Raw genomic sequence first — 17104 nt, 5'->3', positions numbered from 1 at the left:
TATATGCCACTCTGGAGTTTGTCGTGCTTGCGTGTCAGGGCTCGGGAAACCCAATCTCTTAAATCCAGGTCCCACAACCTCCAGTGTGTAGCCCTAATATCTTGTGGTCCGATATCAAAGCAACACTCCGCACACAAAGGATTGTGGGTGATTGTGGCCTGTAATAAGGTGATGGGTTGAGCCTGCCTAACATGGCGGAATGCCAGGAAAATTGCCGGTCTAGTTTCTCACGTTTGGACCCGAGTGCGAGGACTGAACCAGCTGTGAAGCGCGTCGACTGAATTACAAGCCGCGCACTTCACCAATGGATTTGTTCTGAGAGGATGTAGCGCGCAGTGTTAGTCAAAGAGTTAGGGGTTAGAAGAGTTATTGTGCTAGTTTTAGGTGTAGGGTAGAGTGCTCATCGTTCTCGTCGGATTGTTAGTTAGAGGTTAAGGTTAATTAAGGAAATTCCTTTTAGGCTCTGAGTCCGGAGATTTAGGCAACGAGAGCTTGGTTCCGGAAAGCTTTAGTTACTTACCTGATTCTTGGCAGAAGCTCAGCGGATTCCGGAGATTCTTCTGCAACCGAACAGCATGTATAATTTGGAAGAAGAGAGAGTGAGAAGTTATTAAAGCCACACCAAGTGAGAGCATTAGAGAATGAGAGTTAAGAGTAAATAGAAAATGGTGTAAAGAAGTGAATACATTACAGTGCAATCTATTCTCTATAAATAGGGTTCAAGAATAGTCTTTAAGAAAAGAAACTAAAAGAAGGGAGAAATAAGAAGAGAAGCTAAGGCCAAAAGCTTAAGGGGTAAGAAAAGGTAAGAAAAAGCAGCACAGTAAAGACAATGAGAGAAGTCTAGGAAGGGATCAGAAGAAAGTATTAATGGTGTATTATCTAATTACAGTTTTCCTCACAAGAAAGAGAGAGAGCGAAACTAGTAAAAGGCAGAAGGCAACAAGAGCGTGAAGACTTGAGCATATGAGGAGAATCAAGACAAGTATTGGCAGTCTTTTCTCTGTCCCCATCCCCTTTCCCTCAGCCGGGTTCACGCGACCACCTGTACTAGCGGTCGTTGGAAGGTCGACAGGGGGAATTGGGAAAGTACAGCAATTTGCTCCTGAGAGAGAGTCGGAACCTGAAGTGAGTACCTTGAGCTCTGACAGAGTTAAGTGCCTACATACGGTTCTCTCCTGAGCAAAATGGCTGAAGTTCCCGACCTAAAAAATTTTGGGAAATTTTTGGAGGTAATTCAACAAGAATTGATGGCTGTGAGGGAGGAGAATAAGATAATCAAGTCAGAGATAGAGGCTATAAGAAATGAAACTTTAGAGTTAGCAGCGCAACTGAAAAGAGATGAGATTGGGGCCAAGTTTATTTCTCCCCCTGCAGAAACTATTATGTTCAGCCGTAATTCAACATCTAGTTTTGGGTCCACCACTCAGGTAGTACACTCTTTGGCTCCAATTATTCCCTTGGCCCCTCCCGAACGTTTCGGTGGTGACCCACAAAAAGCTCACTGTTAGAAATGGGGGTCTCTAGTTGGCAATGGCTGGCCACTGTCCAAGTAGGGACCCTTCTTCCTAAGTCAGAGTAAGCAGCCTACACCCTTTGACAACCCCTGCTCAACCCTGTGGTAACATAGCACGAGCAGCTAGGCTTATCTCAGAGGCAGTGTGTGAAGCATTTATGACCATACACAGTAATATAAGGAGGAACACTACAAATGGACACCACTCAAGTAGTTATGAAAAATAGGTATTTTTATATAGACTTAATCACAAGACCAATAACAGTAGAAATCCACAATACTATAAAAATATAATTACTTTAGAAATGCGGCAAGGAAAAATAGTTCAGGATGCACAAAATGTGGTTTAGTTCAAGGCAGGGGTCTCTGCGACCCTTTTACTCACAAAGTATCTGGTTCCTGGAGCAAAGCAACAAAAATGTTGCTAAGGCGTTGTAGCGTTAAACTTCCTCACGCTAACCAGTGATGCGTTGAATCCTTACCGCAAGGGAGGATGATGCGCTGGGTTGCGGGCAGGACCAAGCGACAAACTTCCTCACGCTAAGCCGGTGATGCGATGAAATCCTTGCCGCGAAGGGAGGATGATGCACCGAGCCTGTTGCGTGTGCGATCTTGCTGCGTTGACAAAGATGGCGCTCCGCGAGGGAGCGACGATCCGGATTCGATGCGGGGGAAATGGCGAACGCTCGGCGTCCGCGCTGCGATGATCCTGTTGCGATGATTCTCAGATAGCGGGCGTTTTCAGGCCCGCTGACAGATGATGCGATCTTCTTCGGGGATAGCGAGCGCTCGGCGACAGCGGAGTGGCGATTTTTCTCACGCTCACCAGCTGCAGCGGCTCGCTAACGGAGGTTAGCGACGATTTTCAGCGCTCTCTTCTCAGCAGTAGAACTAGAGGCCCTGGAACACACAGGAGCCTCACCTGCAGATAGTAATCCTCGCTGGGAGGAAACAGGAGGCTGATGATGGAGTCTGATGTGCCTGAGACTCCAGCAGGAGGCTAGCTCTCTTCTAGCCCTTGGGTGATTGCTGAAGCACAAAAATAAAAGTCCAATCAAAGTTCTTTTCCTCTTCTTGAAGTCCAGTAGTAACAGCTGCAGGCCAGTCCCAGAAACAGCACACAAGCACAAGCACAGTCCTTCTCCTGCAGATTCTTGTAGCCACACGGACAGAGGTTCTTCTTGTTATCCAGGAGCAATACAAATTGTAGGGGTTTGTGCACAAATATTTATACCCCCAAAGTCTTTGTTCTTAGGGGTCCCAAGTCTCTGAACCCAGCCAGAACCAGTTCTGCCCAGCCCTGGAGCACTTTGTTGATCAGGCTGCATCCTTCCTTTCAGAAAGAGGGGGTCTGCCTCAGACGCACAGTGGGAGGTGGAGCCAGCATTCACCTTGCCAGGCACAGTCCTATTCAAGTGCAGGAGCTACCCCTCCCCTCACACCAAGGCAGGTCGCTCTATTCAACCCAGGTCTGACTCAGCCTGCCCTATCCCTCCAAAACCAGACAGCCAATACACATCATAGCAGAGCAAACTGGAAGGCTTAGGCAAGAAAGTACCTATACTCTAAAAGTGGTAGTTTCAAACACAGAATATAAAAATAACCTTTACTAAAAGATGTATTTTAATATTCTGAGCTCAGGCATACTAGATTCGTTTTTCTACCATGTTCTGTGGGTCAGTTAGGACTATAGAATGTAATAGCCCAGACCTCCCATTCTGGCCTATGGAGAACAGGTAGCCTTACAGTAGTGAAAACGAAATGGGGTGTAATTCACTACTAGGACATGCTACATACATCAGGGCATGTCCTACCTTACACATACAATGCGCCCTATCATAAGGGGGACTTACAGGATGCCAAGGGAAGGTTTAGGGGCTGGGAAGTGGGTGCACTTCACAGCCAAGATGGCAGTTCTGGACTGCACGCAGACACTGCAGTGGCAGGTCTGAGACATACTTTACAAGCTGCTTCTGTGGGTGGCACAAACCAGTGCTGCAGGCCCACCAGCAGCATTCGGTTTACCAGCCCTGGGCACACACAGGCCACGCTACTAGGGACTAACAGGTAAACCAAATAAGCCAATCATGGATGTACCAATTCATATGTCATCTTTACAAAGGGAGCATTCGCGCTGTGGCACTGAATGGCAGTGGCACAGCGCCCAGAGCATCTATAACCAGCAAAAACAGAGGAGACACAGCGAAAAAATGGAAGGGAGACTCACGCCAATGGTGCCAGGTCTAACACACGTCCCCTCCAGCTGAAATGTGGGGAGAACTACCCATCCCCTGGGAGGTTCTCATCACTAAGGCGGAAAAATCTGGACAGACCATCAGCATTGGCGTGTTCTGTACCAGGGCGGTGTTCCACCGTTAAGTCCATACCCTGTAGGGAAATGGACCACCTTAACAACTTGGGATTCTCACCCCTCATCTGCATTAACCACCTGAGGGGCCTGTGGTCGGTCTGAACCCGGAAGTGAGTCCCAAACAGGTATGGTCTCAGCTTCTTCAGCGCCCAGACCACAGCAAATGCCTCTCGCTCGATCGCACTCCACCTCTGTTCCCGTGGAAGTAACCTCCTACTGATGAAGGCTACAGGTTGGTCTAGTCCCTCCTCATTCATCTGTGACAGAACAGCCCCCACCCCATGCTCTGAAGCGTCTGTCTGGACAATAAATTCCTTAGCAAAGTTGGGCGCCTGGAGTACGGGTGCTGTACACATAGCAGTCTTGAGAGCATCAAAAGCTTTCTGACAGGTGTCAGTCCAGTTCACAATCTTGGGCTGCTTCTTGGAAGTCAGCTCAGTCAAGGGGGCAACAATGCTGCCATACCCCTTGACAAACCTCCTGTAATAACCCGTGAGTCCTAAGAAGGCCCTCACCTGGGTCTGGGTCCTTGGGGGCTCCCAAGCCAGGATGGTCTCAATCTTGGGCTGTAGAGGGGCCACCTGGCCACTCCCTACCTGGTGTCCTAAGTACACCACCGAACCCTGCCCAATCTGGCACTTACTGGCCTTGATTGTGAGGCAATGATCTGCGCAGCGCCATCAACACTTCCCAGAGGTGGCGTAAGTGGTCCTCCCATGAGGAACTAAATATGGCAATGTCGTCCAGGTAGGCGGCACTGAAATCCTCCAGCCCAGCCAACATCTGGTTGACCAACCTCTGAAAGGTGGCAGGGGCATTCTTCATCCCAAAGGGCATCACACGGAACTGGTAGTGCCCATCTGGGGTGGAGAATGCAGACCTCTCCTTTGCCCCATCAGTTAAGGCGATCTGCCAGTACCCAGACATTAGATCAAACGTGCTGAGGTACCGGGCAGCCCCCAACCGATCTATGAGCTCATCAGCTCTGGGGATGGGGTGCGCGTCGGTCCTCGTGACCGAATTGAGACCTCGGTAGTCCACACAGAACCTAAGTTCTGGAGTGTCATCAGGCGCTGCAGCCTTTGGTACCAAGATCACGGGGCTGGACCAAGGGCTGCTAGAGGACTCAATCACCCCCAGGGCAAACATTTTGGAGACCTCCCCCTTAATGCAGGCCCTTACCCTGTCGGTCACCCTGTAAGCCTTGTGCTTGACAGGAGGACTGTCCCCGGTGTCTACCTCATGGACGCACCAGTCAGTGACACCAGGTACCAGGGAAAATAAATCTGGGAATTGCCCCAACAGCTGGTGGCAATCTCTCTGCTGTTCCGGGGTCAGTGTGGTGGAGAGGACCACACCCTCCACTGACCCATCCTTCTCTCCTGCACACAGGAGGTCAGGAAGAGGCTCACTCTCCTCCTCCATCCCTGCATCTGTGGCAAGAAGCATGCCCACTTCAGACCTCGCAAAGTGGGGCTTTAGGCGATTCACATGCAGGACCCGCAGGGGGTTCCTGGGAGATTTAAAGTCCACCAAATAGGTAACTTGACTTTTTCGCTCCACCACCTCAAATGGACCGGTCCACTTATCTTGGAGCGCGCAGGGCTCCACTGGGGCCAGTACCCAAACCTTTTGACCAGGTTGAAACTCGACCAGAGTGGCATTCTGGTCATGCCAATGTTTCATCTCCTCCTGGCTAGCTTCCAGATTTGCCTCAGCAATGTTTCTGAAACGCCGAGTTTGGTTCCTGAAGGCCAGGATGTAGCTAAACACATCCTGGGGAGGTTTCCTGGGAGATTGCTCCCAGCCTTCCTTGACCAAACTCAGAGGCCCTCTTACCGGATGGCCATAGAGCAGTTCAAAGGGGCTGAACCCTAAGGACTTCTGTGGCACTTCACGGTATGCAAACAACAGGCATGGCAAGAGGACGTCCCACTTACGCCTCAGGGGCTCCTCTAGGCCCATGATCATGCCCTTCAAGGTCCGGTTGAATCTCTCAACCAGACCGTTACCCTGGGGGTGGTAAGGAGTGGTGAACTTGTAAGTCACCCCACACTCCTTCCAAAGAGACTTCATATACTGGGAGATGAAGTTGGTCCCCCTGTCGCTCACCACCTCTCTGGGGAACCCCACACGGGAGAAGATCCCCATTAGTGCACGTCCCACCACGGGGGCCGTCACTGTCCTCAGCGGGATGGCTTCAGGGTACCGGGTGGCATGGTCCACCAAGACCAGGATGTACCTGTTGCCCATGGCTGTCTTGGGGTCCAGAGGCCCCACAATGTCAATGCCCACTCGCTCGAATGGGGTGCTAACAACTGGGAAGGGTTGGAGTGGGGCTTTGATCTTCCCCCCACTCTTCCCACTTGCCTGGCAAGTCTCACAGGTCCTACATTACGTATCTGAACTCTTGCGCATCTGGGGCCAATAAAAGTGGGTGACCAGCCTTTCAAAGGTCTTGGTCTGCCCCAGATGTCCTGCCAATGGAATGTCATGAGCCAACCCCAGTAGGAAGGTTCTGAAGCCCTCGGGTACCACCAGCACACGGGCTGACCGCGGCTCAGCAACCTTAGGCTCGCTATACAGGAGACTGTTCTCCCAATAAATCAGATGTGAACCGGACATATCACCTGCTGCCTGGGCTGCAGCCTGTTGCCGCATACCCTCAAGAGAGGGGCAAGTTCTCTGCTGTTCACAAAACTCCTCCCTGGTGGGCCCTCCTTCCTGCTGCCACTGGGTCAGCTCAGGCAGGTCCCCCAGGTCGGTACTCTGCTCCCGGTAGGCTCCAGGGCATCCCCCTCAGGGTCTGCTCCCTCCTGGGCCGTGGGAACCAAGGGGGCTGGTTTCCCGCGCCCCCTGCCCCCTCCCTCTAAGGCAGGGACCTGGGCCATATTCTCAGGCTCCAGGTCTTTCTCAACACTCTCTTTGGCTGCCATGGACCGAGTGGTAGCACATGCCCACTCAGGCAGTCCCAACATTTGCAAGTGAGCTCTCCTCTCCACTGTAGCCCACGGTGAGTTCTCTAAATCATTGCCCAACAGACAGTCCACAGGCATGGCGGGCCTCACAGCCACCTGAAGAGTTCCTGAGACCCCCCCCACTCAAAGGGAACCTGAGCCACCTCACATTGGCTCTCTGTGTTGTCTGTAGACACTACTGGGTAGAATGCATGGGGCACAACCTGCTCTTTGGACACCAACCGGGAGCTGACAGCAGTTACACTGGCTCCGGTGTCCCTCAGAGCCTCCACTCTATGGCCATTGATGGTTACCCACTGCCTGTATTTTTTAGTGTTATCAGGCAGTGCAGGCTTAGGAACCATTTCAAAGTCTCCTAGTGAGACAAGGGTCAACTCTACGGGGTCCCACCCACCTTGGGCACCCATCTGCTCTTCCCCCAGGGCTACACTAGCAAGCTGGCGGGGTGGTGTACGGGGTGGTGCAGGAGTATCCTTTTGGGGACACTGGGGGTCAAAGTATCTGTGGCCCACCTGGCCACACTTAAAACAAGTAGGGGGCCTCCTTGGAACAGAATTGCCTGTTGCAGGCACTGGCTTCTTATCTGGGGGAGGCTGGGATACCACTGCCTGGTTCCCTTGGGAATTATCTTGGGGCCCTCGGTGGAACTCCCTTGGTTTACCCCTGTCCCCCCCACCTCTCTGCTGGGGACCCTGCCCACCTTTGGCGTAGTCTCCCACTGGACCCTTGCGAGCCCGGGTGCTCACCCAGCGGTCCGCCTCCTCAGCAAGCTTCCTAGGGTTAGTCAGCTTGCAATCTATCAGATGCTCAGGAAAACAGTTACTAGAAAAATGCTCCCAGGCAATCAAGTCATACAGTTGCTCAAAAGTTTCTACTTTGCTGCCTTTTACCCAGCGCTCCATTGCTCTGCCAAAAAAAAGACACATATTCTACCCACGTGGTACCCTCTATCTTCTTGCAGGTTCTAAATCTCTGCCTGTACATTTCAGGGGTCAAACCATAGCGGGTAATCAAAGCTTCCTTCATGTGGGCATAAATCATCCTACTTTCTGGGGGTAGGTCCAACAAGGTATCCCTCCCCTCACTCACAAAGCGTCCCCACAACCCCGCTCCCCAATCCTTCTCAGGGACCCGGTGGGACACCATAGCTAATTCATAAGCGGCAAACCATTGCCCAATATCCTCACTTTTATGAAAATCCTTAATAACATCTTTAGGGATATATACTCTACTCTCAGTATGCGCTACTGGTATGCTGCCACCAGAGGGGGAGATCTCAATACTCTTGGCCTTAATCTCCAATTCCCTCAAAATTCTCTCATGTTCAAATTTCATCTTCATTATCTCAACTTCCAACTTCTTATTCTCTAGGTCCTTCTGACCATCCAATTTGAGCTTAGCCATCTCCATGTTATGCCGCCTATCTCTCTCCCTGTCCTCCATCTCTTCTGGAGACAGACCCCTTGAGGACACACTAGTGCCCGGGCTGGAAACTGCTTTATCCCCTTCCAAATCTACAATTTCTTCCTGCTGCTCTCCTGCATTCTCTCCCCCCTCCACAGGCCCTTCCTCATTCCTCGGGGCATGCCTGGCTTCTAGCCAGGCCTTCAATGCCTTGTAATACTCTTCCCTTCTAGTGAGACCTGTGATAGGGACTGTGAAGCGTTTGCAAAAATATTTGAGCTGCTTGGCATTGTAGGTGTCTAATTTCTCTTCTTCCCAGGAGAGATCCTCAGAGGCATTGGATCTGGGCTTGCCCATTGTGGCAATAACTGGCAATAACGATCAAAAATAGAATAAAAATAAAATCTCAACAACGTACGTGGTTATGTTATGGTCTGCACTCACTAGTAGTGTACACTATAATTACTGTATGCAATCATAAATGCAAGTCCAGATCCTCACCGCTGACCACCAATGTTAGAAATGGGGGTCTCTAGTTGGCAATGGCTGGCCACTGTCCAAGTAGGGACCCTTCTTCCTAAGTCAGAGTAAGCAGCCTACACCCTTTGACAACCCCTGCTCAACCCTGTGGTAACGTAGCACGAGCAGCTAGGCTTATCTCAGAGGCAGTGTGTGAAGCATTTATGACCATACACAGTAATATAAGGAGGAACACTACAAATGGACACCACTCAAGTAGTTATGAAAAATAGGTATTTTTATATAGACTTAATCACAAGACCAATAACAGTAGAAATCCACAATGCTATAAAATTATAATTACTTTAGAAATGCGGCAAGGAAAAATAGTTCAGGATGCACAAAATGTGGTTTAGTTCAAGGCAGGGATCTCTGCGACCCTTTTACTCACAAAGTATCTGGTTCCTGGAGCAAAGCAACAAAAATGTTGCTAAGGCGTTGTAGTGTTAAACTTCCTCACGCTAACCAGCGATGCGTTGAATCCTTACCGCAAGGGAGGATGATGCGCTGGGTTGCGGGCAGGACCAAGCGACAAACTTCCTCACGCTAAGCCGGTGATGCGATGAAATCCTTGCCGCGAAGGGAGGATGATGCACCGAGCCTGTTGCGTGTGCGATCTTGCTGCGTTGACAAAGATGGCGCTCCGCGAGGGAGCGACGATCCGGATTCGATGCGGGGGAAATGGCAAACGCTCGGCGTCCGCGCTGCGATGATCCTGTTGCGATGATTCTCAGATAGCGGGCGTTTTCAGGCCCGCTAACAGATGATGCGATCTTCTTCGGGGATAGCGAGCGCTCGGCGACAGCGGAGCGGCGATTTTTCTCACGCTCACCAGCTGCAGCGGCTCGCTAACGGAGGTTAGCGACGATTTTCAGCGCTCTCTTCTCAGCAGTAGAACTAGAGGCCCTGGAACACACAGGAGCCTCACCTGCAGATAGTAATCCTCGCTGGGAGGAAACAGGAGGCTGATGATGGAGTCTGATGTGCCTGAGACTCCAGCAGGAGGCTAGCTCTCTTCTAGCCCTTGGGTGATTGCTGAAGCACAAAAATAAAAGTCCAATCAAAGTTCTTTTCCTCTTCTTGAAGTCCAGTAGTAACAGCTACAGGCCAGTCCCAGAAACAGCACACAAGCACAAGGACAGTCCTTCTCCTGCAGATTCTTGTAGCCACACGGACAGAGGTTCTTCTTGTTATCCAGGAGCAATACAAATTGTAGGGGTTTGTGCACAAATATTTATACCCCCAAAGTCTTTGTTCTTAGGGGTCCCAAGTCTCTGAACCCAGCCAGAACCAGTTCTGCCCAGCCCTGGAGCACTTTGTTGATCAGGCTGCATCCTTCCTTTCAGAAAGAGGGGGTCTGCCTCAGACGCACAGTGGGAGGTGGAGCCAGCATTCACCTTGCCAGGCACAGTCCTATTCAAGTGCAGGAGCTACCCCTCCCCTCACACCAAGGCAGGTCGCTCTATTCAACCCAGGTCTGACTCAGCCTGCCCTATCCCTCCAAAACCAGACAGCCAATACACATCATAGCAGAGCAAACTGGAAGGCTTAGGCAAGAAAGTACCTATACTCTAAAAGTGGTAGTTTCAAACACAGAATATAAAAATAACCTTTACTAAAAGATGTATTTTAATATTCTGAGCTCAGACATACTAGATTCGTTTTTCTACCATGTTCTGTGGGTCAGTTAGGACTATAGAATGTAATAGCCCAGACCTCCCATTCTGGCCTATGGAGAACAGGTAGCCTTACAGTAGTGAAAACGAAATGGGGTGTAATTCACTACTAGGACATGCTACATACATCAGGGCATGTCCTACCTTACACATACAATGCGCCCTATCATAAGGGGGACTTACAGGATGCCAAGGGAAGGTTTAGGGGCTGGGAAGTGGGTGCACTTCACAGCCAAGATGGCAGTTCTGGACTGCACGCAGACACTGCAGTGGCAGGTCTGAGACATACTTTACAAGCTGCTTCTGTGGGTGGCACAAACCAGTGCTGCAGGCCCACCAGCAGCATTCGGTTTACCAGCCCTGGGCACACACAGGCCACGCTACTAGGGACTAACAGGTAAACCAAATAAGCCAATCATGGATGTACCAATTCATATGTCATCTTTACAAAGGGAGCATTCGCGCTGTGGCACTGAATGGCAGTGGCACAGCGCCCAGAGCATCTATAACCAGCAAAAACAGAGGAGACACAGCGAAAAAATGGAAGGGAGACTCACGCCAATGGTGCCAGGTCTAACACTCACATTTTCCTAACCCAATGCTCATTGCACTTTATGTGTCGACCTACCGTCTTTCCTGATGCTCAGTCGCGAATTGCCTTTATACTGTCATGCCTTAATGGAGACACTGCATCCTGGTCAATGCCTTTGGTAACTCAGGACGCCCCCATCTTGAATAATTTTGAGGAATTCAAAAAGAGTTTTTATGAATTTCTGACCGAAGAAAAGTTGCACAAGCAACAGACAACGAACTGTTAGAAATGAGACAAGGGAATTGTGAGCTTGTGACCTACTTAGCACAGTTTAATAAACTGGTTGTAGAAACTGAGTGGCCAGAGTGTAAACAAGCCGCCTTGTTCTATCGGGGTTTAAAAGACGAATTGAAGGATGCCCTGGCACAAATTCCCAATCGTCCTACCGAGGTATCGGCCCTTATTGATTTGGCTCTGGAAATAGACTATTGATCACTGAGAGAAGAGGTGAGAGGAGGAGAGAATTTCGACCGAGCATCCCAAGGTTTGATAGGGCTAAGACAGATGTCCACAGATCACAAGAGAAAGAGGGTGGCGTTGAACCCATGCAGATCGGACTGATAAGAGGGCCGCTTTCCAAGGAAGAAAAGGACAAGCGTAGAATGAATAACTTGTGTCTTTATTGCGGAACCAGTGGACACTTCGTGAAAGTGTGTCCAAAGAAACCCAAAACCTTCAAGAAGGAAAACTAGAGGCACCACCAGATGGAGGAGTTGCTCTGGTGGATGCTAATGAAAAAACAACTCCAATGAGTCATCAAGTCTCAAATATCCTGCAATCCTCCGCTCCACATCTTACCTTAATCATGACGTTGAAATTCCGAGAACATACTCTTCAAGTAGTAGCTGTGATGATGGACTTTGGCGCGACCGGAAATTTCTGCGATCTCAAGTTCGCTGCTAAGGTTGGCTTGAAGGCGATTCCCAAAGAAAGAAGTGACGCTGTAAGAGCCGTGGATGGCACAAATTTATCGTCCGGACCAATCACCAGTCACACAGAAGTCGTGGAACTCCAGTCTACAGAAGGGCATCGTGAATAGATTCAATTCAACTTGATTGATGCTCCGCAGTTTGAAATCATCTTAGGACTCCTTTGGTTAACAGAGCCGAATCCAACGATTAACTGGAGTGAAAGAACTGTGAAATTAGATTCAAGCTATTGTTTGGAGCATTGCTATTGTGAGAAAACCGACATTGAGGAAAGAAACCCAGCAACCTTGTTCTGTGAAAACAAAATGATGGTGATTTTACCGGAGTGTTCAGTGAATCAGAGTCTGAGAAACTTCCACCCCATCGTTCGTATGACTGCAAAATTGACCTGGAACTGGGGGTAAATCTTCCTTGCAGTCGAATTTATGCGCTTACAGAGGCTGAGAATTTACATTTAAAAGACTACTTGCAGAAATACCTCGAGAATGGTTTTATTCGGCCCTCGCAGTCCCCAGTATCCTCACCTTTGTTTTTCGTTCTAAAACGTGATGGGGGTCTAAGAACGTGCATTGACTGCCGTGCCTTGAATAAAATAAACATTAAGAATCGTTACCCGCTACCATTGATTTCAGTGTTACTGGATCAATTGAAAGAGGCTGAGATTTTTATGAAGCTAGACCTGCGGGGAGCATACCACTTCATTGGAGTGAGAAGTGGGGACGAGTGGAAAAGGGCCTCAAGAACTAATTACGGCCAATATGAGTACCAGGCTAATCCTTACGGATTATGTAACGCCCCCACGGCCTTTCAATTTTTCATAAACGACGTCCTGAAGGAATTTTTGGACCAATGCGTAATCGTCTATATTGACGACATTTTGAACTATTCGTCTATGGCACCACGTCAAAGGAGTCTTGAGGTGTCTGAAGGAAAATTACCTGTATGTCAAGCTGGAAAAGTGTGCCTTTGTAGTAGAATCCGTAGATTTTGTGGGATTTGTAATTGCACCAGAAGGTCTCAATATAGATGTCAAGAAAATTGAGGCAATACTCAACTGGCCCCCGTCCCCGTCAGTAAAAGAAATACAAAGTTTCATTGGGTTAGCAAACTTTTATCGCAGATTCATCAAAGACTTCTCTTTGAAAGTCTCGCCCATTACTAAATTGTTACGGAAAGGCGTCCCTTTTCATTGGACTACTGAAACTGAAGAGGCCTTTCAGTTCTTAAAGAACAGTTTTACTACTACGCCCATTCTGTTGCACGCTGACCCCACGCAACCGTTCTATCTGGAGACCAATGCCTCTGAACAGAGACACAAGGATACTGGGCAACTGCATCCTCTTGCATACTATTCAAGAAAACTGCAGTAGGCGGAAGTTAATTACACCATTTCTGACAAGGAGCTCCTCGCAATCAAGGATGCATTTCAGGAATGGCGACACTATCTTCTAGGTGCTAGACATGTAGTCACAGTGTTCACCGATCATAGGAATCTGCAATTTCTCAAATCTGCCAGAACCTTAATGCCCCGTCAACTGCGGTGGTCGTTGTACTTCGCCGATTACAATTTTGTCATTACTTATCGGCCTGGGAGAAATAATGGAAAGGCAGATGCACTATCTCGAATTGACACTGATGGGAAAAAGCCTCCAATTAATGAGCAAATAATAATTCCAGAAACCAAGATCATTGGAGCCACAGTGGAGAATTCAATTGAAAAAGATGTTAGAAACAAAATGACTCAGGAGGGAATGCAAGACTGGGCCCAGAAAAATGCAGTTCGAGAGATCTGGGATTCACTGCCGTTTCACGCCCAAGCCTTGTATCTTCCTACTCAGGAGCTTCAACAAAAAGCGATTTCTGATTGCCACCATAGTCCTTTGGCCGGTCACCCTGGAATTCATCGTACTGAAGAGTTGCTGAAAAGACAGTTCTGGTGGCCAGGGCTCACAAAGGATGTTCGAAAGTTTGTAGACGGCTGCAAGACTTGTGCTAGAGGAAAGACGGATAGGAGAGCTCCTCAAGGCCTTTTGAGACCCCTTCCAACACCTCCTTATCCCTGGTACACAATCATGTTAGATTTAATTGTGGATCTGCCTTCGAGCCAAGGGTTTGGCTCCATTCTGGTGATGGTAGATGCCTTTTCTAAGATGGCGCATTTCGTCGCTTTGAAGGGGAATCCCTCAGCAAAACAATTAGTCACCCAGTTAAACCAAAATTCACGTATTCCCTAAGGTTTTAATTTCAGACCGAGGGTCTCAATTCCTTTCGCATTACTGGAAGGCTTACTTTCAGAAGCTGGGAGTAGAGTTGAGATATTCCACTAGTTTCCACCCACAAACCAATGGCCAGACTGAGAGGGCTAATCAGGAATTAGAAAAATATCTTAGCTTGTTTCTCCTTGATCAAGAGGGCGAATGATCAGACCTTCTTTGGACTGCAGAATTCGCACACAATAATGCCAACAAACGTGTCCACTGGCTATTCCCCCTTTTTCTTAAATTATGGGAGGCATCCAAATTCAATAGTTTCCTCAGTTGAAGTCCCAGTGCCAGCAGCTCAAGAATGAGTTCAGCACTTAAGTAAGGAACACGAGTCTGCCACAAAGAATTTAACGTTAGCCAAGGAACTTTATAAAAGACATGCAGATAAAAAGAGAAGACAAGAACCAGATTTGCAGGAAGGAGACAGGGTCTGGTTTAATACACCAAACTTAAGACTAAAGGGGAATAGAACATTCCAACTACGCTTTGTAGGCCCATTTTCAGTGGATGAGAAGGTTAATCCAGTAACCTATAAGTTAAGACTCCCCTCACGATTGAAGATACAACCAGTTTTTCACGTTTCCTTGCTAAAAAAGGTGTCCGCCTACTTAAAGGAGTCAACACACCCAAAGCCTATTTTGGTAGATGAGCAAGAGGAATTTGAGGCAAAAAGAATCTTAGATTCAAAATATGTTCGGGGTAAAGTTTTCTATCTTGTGGATTGGAAGGGCTTTGGCCCAGAGGAAAGATCTTGGGAGGAACAATCAAATGTCCATGCTCCTAGGTTAACCAAGGCCTTCCATCTACAATATCCTCACAAACCCCAGACCAGAGGCTGGACCTTGCGAGGGGGTACTGTCAGGGCTCGGGAAACCCAATCTCGGAAATCCAGGTCCCGCAACCTCCAGTGCGCAGCCCTAATATCTGGTGGTACGATTTCAAAGCAACACTCCGCATACAAAGATCTGCGGGTGATTGTGGCTGGTAATAAGGTGATGGGTCGAGCCCGACTAACATGTCGGAATGCCAGGAAAATTGCCAGTCTAGTTACTCGCTTTTGGAACCGAGCGCGAGGACTGAGCTAGCTGTGAAGCGCGTCAGCTGAATTACAAGCCACGCACTTCACCAACGGATTTGTTCTCAGAGGATGTAGCACGCAGCGTTAGTCAGAGAATTAGGGGTTAGAAGAGTTATTGTGCTAGTTTTAGGCGTAGGGTAGAGTGCTCATCGTTCTCGTCAGATAGTTAGAGGTTAAGGTTAATTAAGGAAATTCCTTTTAGTCTCTGAGTCCGGAGATTTAAGCAACAAGAGCTTGGTTCCGGAAAGCTTTAGTTACTTATCTGATTCTTGGCAGAAGCCCAGCGAATTCTGGAGATTCTTCTGCAACCATAATTTGGAAGAAGAGAGAGAAGAGAAGCTTAAGGGGTAAGAAAGAGCAGCGCAGTAAAGGCAATGAGAGAAGTCTAGGAAGGGATCAGAAAAAATTATTAATGGTGTATTTTCTAATGACAGTTTTCCTCACAAGAAAGAGAGAGAGCGAAACTCGTAAAAGGCAGAAGGCAACAAGAGCGTGAAGAGTTGAGCACGTGAGGAGAATCAAGACAAGTTTTGGCAGTCTCTTCTCTGTCCCCATCCCATTTCCCCCAGCCGGGTTCAGGCGACCACCTGTACTAGTGGTTGTGGGAAGGTCGACAGGGGGAATTGGGAAAGTACAGCAATTTGCTCCTAAGAGAGAGTCGGAACCTGAAGTGAGTACCTTGAGCTCTGACATTGCGACACGACTCCAGCAATGCTTGAATCTTGTAAATATGGCGCATCCATGGTGGCGCAAGGGTTTCGTATGGAGGCGCAGGGAAACTGACGCATCTATACAGATGCGTCAGTTTCTTGTAAATCTGCCCCATGGATGGTACATTGGCAATCTCCTCTGGATCACACTTTGAGAATTTCAGAATTTTTCCCTTTACCAGCTACATGCAATTAGAGTCAAACACACTTTTTTTCTATTTATTGTATCAGTAAACACTGGTGTAACAGTTTAATATGATTTCGTTCATTACCTTTTGATATACTGCAAATCCACTCAAGGTTTGCGGCACAGTCTAATGGCACAAATCTATTATCTGCTTTGTAGATGGCACAAAGTTTCACATGATTGTCAATGTACATGTCTTGTATAAATGGAGATATGACCTAAAACAGAAGGAGAGTCCTGTTAGCCTTTATTTAATGATTGTTTTGTTCATTACTAACCAATAAAACAAAAAGCATAAGGATACTGTTAACAGTGTAAACTTAAAAAGAGTAAATACATTATTTCCTGTACAGTCAGACATGAATATGAATTCCAATTGTGCACTACTTATCTTCGTCAAATGACTAGTCAAAAAAACATGATGAACAAACCACAACTAACCAAGGTGTGACCATGAATATAAACTCAGTGTTGTAATGTTCAGGTAGGTGGGTCTCCATTTAAGGGCCCAAATGTAATGATGTGCTGCATTATGGTATGCCTTTGCCCATACATATGCCTATAGCCTTTCTTTACTTCACAATTAAAATACAGCCCAAATATCTAATGCAGCCCTGATTATGGCTGCAGCAAATAAAACAGTTCAATGGAGACCAGCCCAGTGCCACTGGTGGTGCTGGCTATCCAGTGAGAACAATTTGTGCTGCACTATAATTATAATGATGATGATAATAATAATAATAATAATAATAACAATAATAATAATAATAATAATAATGATGATGATGATAATAATAATAATAGCATTGCTAAAAGTAATAGTAATATTAATAATAATAATAATCGTAATAAATACTTTTTAAAAAGGCCCGTTTTCTGA

General features: G+C 47.8%; 1 protein-coding gene across 1 annotated transcript in view; it reads right to left on the bottom strand.

The window, feature by feature from the left end:
• Positions 1-17104, bottom strand: part of PLA2R1 (phospholipase A2 receptor 1) — a 946386-nt gene that overhangs the window by 259528 nt on the left and 669754 nt on the right. The window contains exon 15 of the mRNA XM_085645464.1: positions 16310-16442. Coding sequence (XP_085501590.1) covers positions 16310-16442 — 133 coding nt within the window. The remainder of the gene's footprint in view (positions 1-16309; positions 16443-17104) is intronic.

The sequence above is a fragment of the Triturus cristatus genome, chromosome 3_1 (assembly GCF_964204655.1).
Source record: "Triturus cristatus chromosome 3_1, aTriCri1.1, whole genome shotgun sequence".
NCBI lineage: Eukaryota > Metazoa > Chordata > Amphibia > Caudata > Salamandridae > Triturus > Triturus cristatus.
Note: the sequence above shows the minus strand (reverse complement) of the source record. Positions and strands in the feature narration are given on the sequence as shown.